Below are 15,546 nucleotides of genomic sequence, written 5' to 3' on the forward strand. Positions count from 1 at the left end.
TTTGACCTTGTGACAGATCCTCTTTAATGGGATGAAAATATGATAAGGGCACCAGAATCTCCTATTGCAGGTGGATGGGAGTGTGGTGGTGTCATGTAGCAGCTAAAAGAAGCCTAATTTTGCCTTTGTTCCAGATATAGCAAGATTATAAAGTGCATATGATAAAGCGCATAAAACAAAGCGCATATGCAAACTGCACAGTGTGGCTCATCATTCCCTTTCAGTTGAGGTGATAGCACTATGTAATTTGCTTTAATGTTTGCTACATTTGTGATTTCTCCAAACTATAACATGACTGCATTATGGAATAAAGTTGATGTACCTTATAATGACTCTATAGAAAACAGTACCGCTGTTTCATTGTTCACTGATCTCTGTTATAGATATACAAACTTTTCTGGCATACACACTTTTTTGGTATTTTTGGGGGCAATGGATTTCTATCGATATGCTAAGCTTGTATGGTTGGAGCTTTTCCCAGCATAGGGCATAGATCGCACACACGATTTGGACACAGCCCTTATTGGTTAATTCTTAAAGGGAATCTGTCACCACTTTGGAGTTATCAGACCTCTACTATGGCCATACAGGGTATTGAAAAGTAAATCTATACATACCTGTGACAGGCCCTGTGACATGCACTGTGCTCCCTGACTTCCCGGGCATGCACAAAGCACGTGGAGCGCGCTTTGCTTCATCCCGGATCGTCTCTCCGTGCACTGCGCTGCAGGGTTCTATTGCGCAGGCGCCGGGAAGTGACAGTGACTCCCCGGCGCCTGCATAATAGAAACCTGCAGCGCAGTGCACAGGCAGTCAGGGCCAGAATGAAGCAAAGCGCGCTCTATGTGAGCAGCGCTTTGCGCAAGCCCGGGTAGTCAGGGAGCACAATGCACGTCACAGTGCCCGTCACAGGGCCCTGTGATGTGCAGGGGAGGGGGAGATATGATAATTAAACATATTGGCGGGGATTTGGGAGAACAATAAGCACATAGGCGAGGACTGCTTGGCGTCCCCCTAACGCCAAGCCTGTGAAAACTGAGTTTATAAAAGCAGATTTCTCTGCAATCAAACCTCTACTATGGGCCATACAGGTATGTATAGATTTACTTTTCTATACCTTCTATGCCCATAGTAGAGGTCTGATAACTCCAAAGTAGTGACAGATTCCCTTTAAGACCCTCCTCCTCACAAGCAATATTTTTCAGGTATTCTTAGTTCTTTGCTTTACTCCTATAGTCTATCTTTTTTCTGCAGCGGATTGTATCGCCAATTACAACAACCAACTGGACAACAAACAAACCAACCTGCTGGTACCCGAGTCTGGTGTTTACAGCGACGTAGACATCAGCAACAAAATCAACGAGATGAAGACCTTCAATAGCCCCAATCTGAAGGATGGTCGTTTTGTCAGTGGGGCCGGCCAACCAACTCCTTATGCCACCACTCAGCTCATCCAGTCAAATATCGGCAACAACATCAACTCATCTAGTGGGGACATGGATGAGAAGCACTGGAAGCCGTCTACTCAGCATAAACCGGAAGTCGCCCCAATGCAGTACAACATCATGGAGCAAAATAAAATCAACAAAGGTAATAATAACTTTCTACTTCCCACACAAGAACATTTAACCTTGTAGAAGGAGAAAGAATATTTTCTGTGAGGAACAAGGATTATGTTATTATTTCTGTTTTTGGATACATTTACTTCAAGAAGAAGAGTACTTAAAACTTTGAACACATGACGGATTATGAATGGCCCTGCCAATCGGAGGTAAATGATCTTTTTAAGATCTATGGGCTGGACATGAATCTCCCTGAGAATCTTCCTTCAGAGCTTATTATTAATGAAAGAATGAGTTACCAGTGTGATGTGTCATGGCCGCTCTCTTCTCTCCAGATCTCACTGCAGAGCTGTGTGTGATTATAACTGGCACAGTACAGCAGAGCTAAGCTTTGTCTTATTATGCAGTTGTAGCCCTACTCTCAGCTCTGCTATACTGCCCTTCCCACCACACTGGCTGCCTGTGAGATGGAAGCTGAAGCACAATGAAAGTTCAGCAGCTGCAAATGTGTTTGTAATGAGCCAAAGATCAGTTCTACTTTACTGTGTCAGTTATAATTGCACACAGCTCTGCAGTAAGATCAGGAGAGCAGAGAGCGACTATTACATATCACACTAGTAACTCACTTCTTTTTTTTAAATGAGCTTTGGAGACAGATTCTCAGGGAGATCTATGTTCGGCTCATAGATCTTAACAGCTCATTTACATATTAAGAATAAAGTGGATTTCTTTGAAGTAAGACATTAGATTGTACATATCAAGGTATTACTTTATTCAGCTAAGACTTGCATGTCCATATAGACGGCTTAGGAGGATTGATCCTACTTAAACATCCTTAAAGAATTATTTTCTTGAGGACTGATATTGACAGATTACTATGACTTTTACATTGCAATATAGGCTATGTAGACTGTCCTTGGATCTCAAATAATTGATGACATATTTTTCATCAATGAAAAATCTAATAGGGCATCTGTAGATCACTTTGGGTCTTTTGGCTACATGTCAAAAGCAACCAATCAAATTCTTGCATGCACTTTTCTGATTGGGCGGTTTGCCACCTGATGTCATTTTATAGCTTAGTGATGATGTCACTGGATGTATGTAAACTCATAAACTTTGTCCTCATTATTATAATCTATGGGCACATTGCTTCTATTTATTCATGTTTTTTCTATATTTAACACCATGCTCATACTAAAAAAAAATTACATCCCCCTGTGCCTGGCTGGAGAACTCTGTGCTTGCCACTTCTTATTATTACTTTTTATTAGAAGGTGAAGTCTTCTGGGGATCTTGGGCTTAGATCTTTTTAATAAGAAGCACAGCTTTTCCCAGTCTCCTACGACTCAATCAGAACCGTCAAGCTACTATACATGTAAATGCAGAAGATCGAGATTAACAGTGTCAAAAAGTTAATTAGCACGAGGATAACCTTTGCAACTGAATTTAGTGCTGCAAATAATAAACCACAGATGAAATAAAATCAAATAAAAAAAAATTAATATGGCAAGATTTGATCTAAATGTTCTAGTGGGTGAGGAATTGGATGAAGGAAGGGGAGATATTTAATTCTTGAGGATGACTCTGGACAATCGGTGATCGTCTAATAAACCACAGATCACTATCTGGATGCTCATATCTTACCAGGTGTTAATGTGGAGGAATCAGCAACTCCGCTCATTATCAATATGAATTTTTAGCTATTTTCATAGAAGATAGGTCAAAATGAGGAGGATGGATATAAGGTATACTTTAGTCAGATGGATATGATTGGAAGGAATATGAGGTACATATCAGTCTCTTAGCCCCTTCCCGACATAGGACATACCGTTATGTGTAGTGTCACTACACTTGATGCATTTGATGTGGGCTTGCAAGCTGAGTCCACATCTTTTCTGGAAGATAATGGCTAATTTATTTAGCTATCTTCTGCCTCTAACAGTCGCGGGTAGATGAAGGATGAAGAGACCTAAGTAGCCTCGAAAGTTTGCAATTTGTTACCTTCTTTTCAGTTAGCCATTAAAGGGTATCAACCACTGAGGACTCTCAAATCTTAATATTTTTCTATCTACTGACTAACACGGTACAAAGATATATATTTTTCCTGTTCCAGAAAATAAAGTATTTCTCCCAGAAAAGATGCCAGAAACGTATAGTATTGTTTTATGTTTTTTTATGTTTTGTTTATTTCCTTTGTGTGTATTGGAACAACACAAAAAAAAGGAGAAAAAAGGCAAATTTCACACAAAACCCCAAAAATGGGCCAGACAATATTGTTAGCATCCTCAACTTAATATTTTGTTGCACACCCTTTGGAATAAATAACTGCATTCAATCGCTACCTATGACCATCAACAAGCTTCTTACACCTTTCAACTGGAATTTTGGAGCTCTCTTCTTTTGCAAACTGCTCCAGGTCTCTCATATTTGAAGGCTGTCTTCTCCCAACAGCAATTTTAAGATTTCTCCACAGATGTTCAATGGGATTTAGATCCGGACTCATTGCATCCACTTCAGAACTCTACAGTGCTTTATTTCCAACCATTTCTGGGTGCTTCTTGAAGTATGTTTGGGGTCATTGTCCTGCTGGGAGACCCATGACCTACGACGCAAACCCAGCTTTCTGACACTGGGCACTACATTGCGACCCCAAATCCTTTGGTAATCTTCAGATTTCATGATGCCTTGCATACAGTGAAGGCACCCAGTGCTGGAGGCAGCAAAACAACCCCAAAGCATATTTGAATCTCCACCATATTTAACTGTAGGTACTGTGTTCTTTTCTTTGTAGACCTCATTCCATTTTCGGTAATCAGTAGAATTATATGCTTTACCAAAAAGCTCTATATTTGTCTCATCTGTCCACAAGATGCTTTCCCAGAAGGATTTTGGCTTACTCACTTACATTTTGGCAAACTGCATTCTAGCTATTTTATGTCTCCATGTCAGCATTGGGGTCCTCCTGGGTCTCTTGCCATAGTGTTTCATTTATTTCAAAAGTCAATGGATAGTTAGCACTGACGCTGATGCACCCTGAGCCTGCAGGACAGCTTGAATTTCTTTGGAACTTGATTGGGGCTGCTTCCAGACTCCTGCTTTGCAATCTTTCATCAATTTTTCTCTGCCATCCACGTCCAGAGAGACTAGCTACAGTGCCATGGGTTGTAAGTTTCTTTATTATGTTGCAAACCGTGGACAAAGGAACATCACGATCTATGGAGATGGACTTGTTACCTTCATATTGTTGACATTGTTCAGCAATTTTTTTTCCAAGTCCTCAGACAGTTCTCTTCTCCACTTTCTGTTCTCCATGCTTAGTGTGACATACAACGCAAAGGTGATTTTTATCAGGTGTGATTTTCACATTGCCCACACCTGTTACTTGCCACAGGTCAGTTTGAATGAGCATCACATGCTCGAAACAAAGTTGTTTACCCACAATTTTGGAAAGGTGCCAATAATTTTGACCGTCCCAGTTTTGGGGTTTTGTTTGAAATTATGTTCAATTTGCCTTTTTTCTTCCATCTTCTTGTGTTATTCCAATACACACAAAGTAAATAAACATTTGTTTAACAAAAAATGTGTAATTGCTGTATTTTTCTGAGGGAAATACTTCATTTTCAGGAACAATTTCAACGATGTCAGCACTTTTGGCCATCTTTGTGGATAGATATTACAAAATAAAAACTGTCCAGCACCTCGTAACAAAATAAAGCAAGTGTGAACAGGTGCAAGCTGCTGTGACTGCATAATACACAAACAAAAGAATACAGCAGCACTCTATGAGCTAAGATGCGTGCAAGCATCGAATATATGAAATGTAAATGGCTGCTGTATAGAATATACTTGTGTAATGAAGGTACGTAGCGCATGAGTTGGCAGTTTAAATATCATATATTCAGTGTTCACGTACAATTTGGCGTATACAGTGTATTCTTTTGTTTGTAGATAGATATTAGATAAATAGGTAATAGACACTAGATGGATAGATAGATAGATAAATATTGGAAGGGTGGATGGATAGATAGATAGATATTAGATGGATGGATAGATAATGTACACATAGATATGAGCTTGTTTGAGTATGTATAAGACATAACTTCCTGTAGATAAGTCACGTGTTCTGCTTTGTGTCTCATGTTCGGAATAAATTGATATCAGAGATAATCTAGAACACCAGAATATACCACGCTCCTTTCTTGAGGGCACGTTTCACTAATGTAATATGTTGAGGTAAAGAAAGAAATAGGGATGTCATTTTTTTCCTAGGGCTTTAGGCTACATTACCGTGCAATCCACTTTAATAATATGATTTGCAGCAGTGCCGTCCCTAGGATCCAGATCAGTGCCAGCTTTGAACTATAAACCGTATCTCAGTAGTTCTCCACATCATAAAATTGAAGTCTCCTCGGTAAAAGGCCAGGTCCGATCACAGCAGCATAACTTTTCATTGTAGGTGACCTGGTGTTCCTGCACGATACAGAGAGACCTTTATGTGGGCCAGGATTGAGCTATTTGTGGCTACCTACATTTCTATCCGCCACAAAGGATTCCTCCTGAGCTACGTGTGGACATTGATGAGAAACAACAATGGGACTGCACTTAGAAATAATTGACGTTGGCCGCTCTAGACTCTTTTCCATGTCAGGGATTTATAGTTATTTATTTTTACATCTGACTTATTACAAACAAATTGCTAAATTAGAGGGGGGTTTCACATCTGTAAATCACCATTGCCAAATGATTTTTTTTACCATTTTCGTATGTTTTTGTTTTTCTGAGAAGCTGAAATGTTTTCACAGCTGCTGTTGTATTATTTATTCTGCTTATTAACATGATGGACTTTGACTGGGAACCCAAATATGCGAAGCGTCGCGGTCCGCGGCTGGAGAATGCTGCCGTTAGAAATGTGGACTCTATTTATTTTTCATAATTTGGCGCAAATAGAAAGAACCGATTAGCAGATGAGACGATAGGGCTATTTTCAGCATCTATGAATGGTGTTCAGATGTGACATTATTACATCTGTGGGGAAGCTATATTTAAGGGAACAGCTTACAAAAGGCAATTTTTTTTTCTAATAAGGTCAAAAATCAAAATGGTCCCACTACCACTGATGGTGCCCCTAAAACCCACCAACCTCCATCTTGGGAGTTTAAAGTTGCCAGCACTGTTGAGACCTTATTGCACATATCTTCAGTCCAATGAACTCTGCCCCCTCACTGAAACGAAGCATCATCAATGTTTCAGGCGCTGTACTGTCCCTGCTCTGCTGAGCATGCGTCAATATTCAATTCCACCATATGCTCAGTAGATTCTTGTCACTGTACACTGTGCACAGTGACAGTGCGCTCTCTCTCCTTCTCAGATAAGTGACAAGCCGGCAAGAAAGCTCAAGGTCACGGCATGCAGGAAAAGCAGAGTTTAGGGCCTGGTCCCGTAAGTGACTTCACTTGTGTGGACGGTGCAGGTCTCTGCACACTAAGTGTTCTTCTTACGCTGTGCAATGACAGTGCTCTCTTGCCAGGTCTTTACTTCTGATATCAGCTGGCGACCAGAAGTAATTAATTTGTGTTTCAGACCACCACTTTAAAACTATTTTAATTATCATTGATGATTAAAAGTGAATAGTGCTCCTAAAAACAAGCAAGTTTGCAATTTACTTGTTATTAAAAATCCATTCAGTTCTAAAGACTGGAGGGATTATAATTTCATTGTTTACTACTCTTTACCTAGGTTACTGGGCACAAGTACTGTCTAGCAGTGGTGGCTGGTCTCCTAGTTAATGAATAATGTGCTTAAAGTGGTTTTACCCAGTGCTTTTATATTGATGGCTTATCCTTAGCATAGGTCATCAACATCAGATTGGATCGGTGAGGGCGCGGCTCTGTTCCCATTTTTGGCAGTGGCCGGATGTGATCAGTTGCGGAGTTGCACAGTTCCATCAACTGCATAGTGGCCATGGTTGATAGTCCACATTCACCCCTATTTGAATGAGCAGAACACACTTTTAGATCCCAATCTGGCCAGATGCAGTGTCCCTACACTCCTCCAATTCTACACCAGAGAGAGCACAAATCAGTCCAGGCGTGCAATTATGCCGTTGGTCCAAACTGTCAATCAAGCCGGTGAGACGGGAGACGGTGGAACAGTGCACTCCTACAGAAGATTATGAGAAAACCCCTTTAGTGAAATTCTCAGGAAGTTAAAAGTAATTATATGAATAAGTATCCAGTTCTGCTCTCAGACACTATATTTTTAAGACATAAATAATATTATGTTGGTAGAATCCCATTTATTGGTGCTGATACAGATCATATTATGTTGTGGTATACGTGGTTGCCGCATGAATGAAAAAGAACATTGAGTGAGTCAATAATACAAAGATCCTAGAACCTAAACAGCCTTCATTAGAGCTATGGCACATACAATAGTGCCGCTTTTGCTGTAGATTAACCCCCTGCTGCATACTACTCTGTACAATGGCTTGAACATATGCTGGGAAGTGAATGGAGGAAACCAGTCTCTGGTAATAATGACACATTAAAAGAGAGCTATGGCCGTACCTTGTGACCTCCATGTGATGTCATTGTAAGTGCCACCACAAGACCACATCTGCTGCCCTCGTCCTCAATCGCCCACTGGGAACACTAATCTCCCTCGTGTACATTGTATTAATAAGTATAGGATGTAGCATGTCTCTTAATGAAGACTTGTTGACAATATTCTTATGCCCCATTGTCAAATAACCTTCTCACATCCTTCACTGTGCTCCATGAATCAGTAATGAAGGTGCACCATAATGCCTGCTGTCTTCCTTCTGAAGTCGTTGTGCTTAAAGAAAGCCGAGATCTTTAGGAGTTTTCTTTAATCTTCACTAAGAGTAGACTGCAGCTATCTTTACGCTTGCATTAATCACGGCATTCACAGTAGGAATATACGTCAAAAAAGAAAATATTGGATTAAAGAAAGCGCCGATGACCTGGATAAATACTACAAGTCTTCATACGAGTTAGGTGATTTACAGGATCAAAAATGTTTGTCATTTGTTTGTACTACGGGAACATAAATTATTAATGCCATTCTGCCACTCTATTCATATTCATATAAAAAGAGATAAAAAAAATGAAAAAAAAGGTACATATAGCCTAATATTTTACAGTTAATATAGTGCCATCAATGGCGGCAGGCTGAATGACTGCTGTTGGGCTATTGGGCCTGTGAGCTGCTTACCGTTGGCTCAGTTGTCTCAACATCTGCCATAGGAGTTGGACGAACTGGTATGGAGCAGGTTCATGTGCTCAGCCCGCTCCATGATGGGAGAAGGTTGGCTGTTTTACACAGCAGTCACCATTATCTGCTGTAATTGGAGCTAGCTCCAATTTACATGCCGTAATGAACAGTGACTGAGACATCTAAATCGGTTGGATAAGAAAATGAGCCCTCTGCCACCCCTGATGGGCCCCCACGACACAATGTCAAGAACCTAATGAGTTGTTTAATGGAATTCAGACTTTCGCTATGGTATCCTCGGAATTCTCTGTATGCCCCTGATTACTGTTTAAAGGGGTTGTCCACTACTTGGACAACCCCGTCTAAATCTGCATGTTTGACCCCACTAAATTAATTACATTTATGCTTCCCTCCGGTGCCTGTGTCGTTCCAGAGTGTTGGCACTCTCGTGGGGATTGTGTCTCATTATTGTGTCACATAATCCTTGCGCCAATCAGGGCTGGCTTCACTCTCCCCACCTTTGGACGAATCAGATATCAAGAGTAGTGTTGAGCGAATTTGTTCGGCATTTCAAATTCGGGTTTGTGTTCGGGGTTCCGGCTTGTTCGTGCCAAAAAAATCTGCTCCGCCCACGAACATCCCTGATTTGCCACGCTGTCACGCAGATAACACAAGCCAGAACCCCGAACACGAACCTGAATTTGAAATGCCGAACAAATTCGCTCACCACTAATCAAGAGGAATTCAGTGCTGCAGTTGGGCATTCACTTGATGTCTGATTTGTCTGAAGGTGGGGAGAGTGAAGCCAGCACTGATTGGTCGCAGGAATCACGTGACATAACAATGTGACGCGATCTCCGGGAGAGCTAGTACCGACACCGCTGTAACAGCACCTCAGATGAGTTATTATTTTACTGTGGACAAAAATGCTGATTGAGCCAGGGTTGTCCGAGTAGTGGACAACCCCTTTAAGTTTTGACGCACATGGGCTTATTATGTCCATGTACATTCTAATGCCATGTCCATAACTGTTTTAACTGTTGAACTCTTTTATTATTATTATTGCTGTTGTTGATGTTATCATTGTTACCATTATGTTTAATTTGATTTTTTAGTGCTTTTTATTTATTTTTTTATTAATTTTACTTAATTTGTTCTTTTAGATTATCGAGCAACAGATACTATGCCAGCCACTATACCTTACAACCAGTCCCATGATCAAAACACTGGTGGATCGTACAACAGTTCAGATCGAGGAAGTAGCACATCAGGTAATTATAGCTTTAGACAAATCATCATAATTAGTAAAATAAATAAGTAAATATAAAAAATTATATATATATATGTATATATATATATATGTATATATATATATATATACATATATATATATATACATATAGTGTCTGACAGGCGTGCCAAGGGCCCACCAGTAGCCAACTCCAGGGCCCCACTTTTCAGCTACTTGCAAATGTGACATTATCCACAATCACAAATTTATACAACAATGAACTGGGTAGATTGGTAAATGAATAAGATGGTGCCTTTTTCTGTACATAGTGATTCAAGAATATTGTGCCAAGTACTGCTCATATAAAAGGGTGGTGGCCCACTCCTGCACATCGGCCCACTGGAGGATTCTCCTGTTCTCCTGTGGGCCAGTCCAAGCCTGTATATATATATACAGACTGTAAAATGCAATAATTTTGTTTCCACTTTTTAATCTCATGTTCAAATGTAAAGATTAATAAGAAGTTGTAATGAAATGTGACTCTCTCAGTAATATTTATTTTGTATGCCTGGCTAGAACCCAATGGTCTAGATTTTCTGATGAAAACTTTCTAGAATTCTTTGAAGTTTTCTAAAATTTGATTCCCAAGTGTTTTTTTTTTATTTTGTTTTTTAAATACAACTCATGTACGTTTTCTTCACTGTGCTGATTAAATCTTCTAATGTTTTCCCAAGTAAAGTAATTTAATTTAGCCTAAAACAATTTTTTGACAAGTACAGATGATGTATATTCAGTGACTTAATGCTACAGTGAAATATTAATAGATCATATCAAGATCATATTGTATTTTTGGGTGCAGCAATTAAATAGTAAAAAAAAGCACTTGAAAAAATATGTCCACAGCTCATTTGTTTTAGATGATAATCTATAAAGCAATTAATTGCTTGAGGAAGATCACTCTAAATGGTGTTGCTTGTAAATTTCATTTGTGACTTTATTGCGTTTTAGGTATTTATTAGCTATTAACTTAATGGATATATCTTTTAGTAAATGATGAAATATATTATTTGAAAATGTTGCTTCTCTATAAATGGCAAATATATCTTGCAGATATCAGTATTGTCTTAGTGTATTATGTGGGCGTCATTGTGTTTCAGGGAGTCAAGGTCATAAAAAGGGAACTCGAGCTCCTAAAGGATCTAAACAGGCTGGCATGAACTGGGCTGATCTGTTACCACCACCTCCAGCTCATCCACCACCGCATGGGGCCAGTGAAGACTATACCTTGTCTGTAGATGATGGGTAAGGCCATCTTCTTACTTATTTCTATGATTTTTGTGACGGTGGGACTTTATGGCTGTAGGAGATCAGTATGATTCAGTGACTTGCTATAAGTACCAGACAGAATCTGGCATCAGATGGCTCCAGTCCAGAATCATTATTTCCTGATGGACCATTCAGACTCTGCATAGATTTGCCGTACCTACTTCTGACCTCTGGTTTGGTCTAGTGTTGCAGCCCGGTCTCACTTCTGCGGCCGACATCTCTTGGGTGCCTCTTTCATTTCCTAGGTCTTGTGATGTGATGAGGTCACGTGAGGGCTAGACAAATTTGCCTCAAGGTCATGACATCTCGGGTCCTAGGAAGTGACCTAAGCGCCTAGGAGATGCAGGGCCAAAAATTCTGGCCACAGACGTGAAGTCTAGCTGTGACAAAGGACCAGAGATTGGAACTTGGTAATGCATAACTTTTTGCTCATCTTTAGTTTTAAGCAATATTCTAGTTTTCGGCAGTCTACAATCTTAGCTGCAAGCTTCAGTCTTACGTAGTGGTAAAAGAAGCTCAGATTCCGCTACAACCACTGCAGGGATTACATTAGACAATTTACTGTACATTGCACATGGCTAATGTGTTTTATCTCACTCCTAGTCACATTTTAAAGGGGTTGTACAGTGCATAAAAATATATTTTTGAAAGGGCACAAACTGGTTGAAAATAAAAGAAGAGATAATCACATTCCGATGCATACCCGATCCCCGCAAGTCTCTACTTCCTGGTCCTATTTCGGCCCATCAGAAACTGCAGAAAACTCCCACTCATCCAGTTATTAAGGATAGATTGTCAATATGAAAACTCCTATCAGACAATAAATGAATAAGTAGACTTGACTCTTTTCTACGTGAACCTTTGTTTTTGCCATTGAAATTGAAAGGTATGACAGAGAACTGCCATGTCCAATGCCACCAACAAGAATGTATCTCCAACAAGATGAATTAGAAGAAGAAGACGAACGAGGTCCTACACCGCCAATACGAGGAGCTGCTTCTTCTCCAGCCGCTGTGTCCTATAGCCACCAGTCCACAGCTACTCTTACCCCATCACCTCAGGAGGAACTCCAGCCAATGCTTCAAGATTGTCAGGAAGATTTAGTTCTAGCTCAACATCAACTTGAGAGAAGGTAATATCAGAAACATAGATCCACCTGTAGCCATAGCTCACCTTGAATATACCAGTATCAGAAATTACAATTCATATATTAACCATAACAGGGACCAGATATGACAAGGGAGGACCAAAAATCATATTATTCGGTGTCTTGCATGGACACTCCACAAATTGTAGGAGAAGAATCTGCAAGAACTCACAATGTTCTTCTTCTCTTATTAATGGATCGAGTTTACTGTTCGTTATAACTTTTATGAAATTATGGCACCTGAGGGAGTTATACAAAAAAAAAATGCTACATCTTCAAGTTCTAGATGTTCTACATATGTTCCTCATTTATGCATAATGAGCCAAAAATACCTGATGTGTTTTGAGAGAAGTATTACTAATTGCTACGATATAAGGGATAAATTATGTTTTTCAATTTTAAAGACTTTCTGGCACATATCATGTTAAATATTTTTGGCACCAAGTATTTTTTTTACTGTAGAATTGTACACATGTGCACCATCTGTTCTGTTTTTATTCTATCGTAAGCTTAGTATGAGAATAAAATTGGGTAAGTGTGTAAAAAAAAAATTAGAATATTCTTAAAATGGACACATCAATATTTTTTGCCATTAGGTGGCTTGTATAACTGTTATGCATCAACTTGTGTGTATGGTAAATTGTTACTAGTCTCTACATAACTTAAAGGGAATCTGTCACCCCTTTGGATAAATCAGACCTCTACTATGGCCATACAGGGTATAGAAAAGTAAATCTATATTTACCTGTATGGCCCATGGTAGAGGTCTGATTGCAGAGAAAAGTAGTTTCATCTGTTTGGTTTTCAACAGGCTTGGCATCTGTGGGACGCCACGCAGTGCCCGCCTATCTTGATTGTTATTCCCCTAAATCACCGCTTATCAGCCTAGTTACCATTTTCCCTCCCCCGCACGTCACAGGTCGCTGTGACGTGCGCTTTCCTTCCTCACCTCCCGGCTCATGCGCAAAGCGCGGCTCTTATACACTGCGCTTTGTTTCCTCCTGGCCGGGTTTGTATGAGCACAGTGCCGCAGTGCTCTAATGTGCAGGCGCCGGGGATTCACTGTGACTTCCACTTCAGTGACTCCCGGAGCATAACAAGAAGGTTTTCTCCTGCACTGTGCTCATACAAACCCGGCCTGAGGAAATTAATTTTATTCCTCCCTGCAGCCGCTGGCTTTCAGTCATAGAGGCGTGCACAGCGAGGCTTCAGTCACCACTCAACATACAGTATGCAGCGGCTTTAAGCATGCCCTGGCATACTGACTGATAGCTGAGTACTGATACGCTGCAGTGATGGCTGTCAATCAATGTGCCGCGTGCTTAAAGCCGCTGCTTACTGTATACTGAATACAAACACATGGGCCATGCACACGGTGAACAAGTCTGTAGGACAGTGTTTACACCACCAAAAGACTGAAACACACAAGGACACAGTGAAACAAACGTATAAAAATACTCTGTTGTAAAAAAGTAACAGTAAACAGCAAGTGCTAGTAAAAAGGTGATAAAAAACAGGGTATTTAGTTGACATGTTTTTAGCAAAATATGTATACTAAGCCGCTCTACCAACGTCAAGGTAACCCACATCAGAGCAGTCCCTAACTGATGTGTTTAAAAACTGATCATGTGTATGGTACCTATATGAACAGATCTAACAGGTAATGTCCATGTGGACATGCTGCAGAGGACAGCATTTTATGTGCATGGCCCACAAGGGAGGGGTTTTTACTGTATACTGAGCAGTGACTGAATCCTCTCTGGGCACATCCATCACTATGACTGAAAGCCAGCGAGTGCCGGGAGGAATAAAGTTAATTTCCTCCCGTTAGCTGGGTTTTCAGTGCGGGCGTCGGGCAGCTTTAGAACATTAGTAGCCTGCAGATTAACCCAATATCTGCAAGTTAACAGAATTTTGGGACATGACATATTCCCTTTAAATAGAAATAAAAATTCTGGAAACATTTTTGTCTTTATTGCCTGGAAAATTTGATGCTTTGCTGTACTCACTCCTTGTTACTGAAAATTACTGATTTGTGTGCAACTCCCCTTTATTTCCAGCACTAGTAGGCAGTCATGTGGCCCCAAGTATGAGATTTCCATATTTGCGGACACGTGTTGACCATCTTCTCATCCGCTTCTCTAGATGACACACTGTCAAGATTTTCAAAAATTTCCTTGAGCTTCGAAAACCCATTTAATATTGTCTAATACTAGAAAATAAGGGAGAGTGGGACATTAAATTCACTTTATTTAACCCACAGACGACATCAAATAAGTCCTCCTCCACCACCAAGACCTATATCACCGCCTCACACGTATGGATACATTTCTGGACCAATAGTGTCTGATATGGATACAGATGTTCCAGAAGAAGAAGGAGATGAAATGGATATGGAAATGACAAAGATGCAAAGCCGCAGACTTCTATTACGCGGCTTAGGGCAGACTCCCGCCTCTAGTGTTGGAGACCTAGAAAGTTCTGTCACTGGCTCGATGATCAATGGATGGGGTTCTGCCTCTGAGGAGGACAATGTCTCTAGCGGGAGATCGAGCGTCAGCTCTTCGGATGGCTCTTTTTTCACTGATGCTGATTTTGCACAGGCCGTTGCAGCCGCTGCAGAATATGCAGGACTGAAAGTAGCAAGACACCAAATGCAGGAAGCAGCAGGTAAGTTTAATATATAAAAAAGTTTTTGTCCTTTTCTTGATGTCTCCTGTTTTTGCACATTTAGGTTTTAGAGGGTGATTAAAAAATGTGGAACTTTGCATTGCTATTTTTTATTTTTTTACTGTTTTATTATTTGGGTTATTTACTTTACTTTTATAAATTTGGATAATCAAAATGATTTTTCTTCGCCCTAACCAGTTACATGTAAGATTGTACAAACATTTTAGAATTTACAATAACTACTAAAACCAAATCGTCTGAACTATAGTATTTGTTTTTTTTATGGTTTTACCTCTAAGTGAGAATATTTTTATGCTGCTTGACTCAATGAATTTACCTAACTTCAAAAGGGACCAATTTACCCAATACATAAA

General features: G+C 40.1%; 1 protein-coding gene across 5 annotated transcripts in view; it reads left to right on the top strand.

Annotated features, from left to right (window-relative positions):
• ROBO1 (roundabout guidance receptor 1) overlaps positions 1–15,546 on the top strand; it is a 1,620,698-nt gene that overhangs the window by 1,578,952 nt on the left and 26,200 nt on the right. For 4 of the 5 annotated variants that reach the window (XM_073668214.1, XM_073668213.1, XM_073668215.1 and 1 more), the window contains 5 exons: positions 1,255–1,590; positions 9,962–10,069; positions 11,187–11,331; positions 12,242–12,487; positions 14,766–15,172. In XM_073668214.1, the coding sequence (XP_073524315.1) occupies positions 1,255–1,590; positions 9,962–10,069; positions 11,187–11,331; positions 12,242–12,487; positions 14,766–15,172 (1,242 nt within the window). The remainder of the gene's footprint in view (positions 1–1,254; positions 1,591–9,961; positions 10,070–11,186; positions 11,332–12,241; positions 12,488–14,765; positions 15,173–15,546) is intronic. The other variant, XM_073668217.1, reaches the window with a different exon arrangement.

The sequence above is a fragment of the Phyllobates terribilis genome, unplaced genomic scaffold, assembly GCF_046119375.1.
Source record: "Phyllobates terribilis strain yellow unplaced genomic scaffold, ASM4611937v1 Scaffold_2__4_contigs__length_985480577, whole genome shotgun sequence".
NCBI classification, from domain to species: Eukaryota; Metazoa; Chordata; class Amphibia; order Anura; family Dendrobatidae; genus Phyllobates; species Phyllobates terribilis.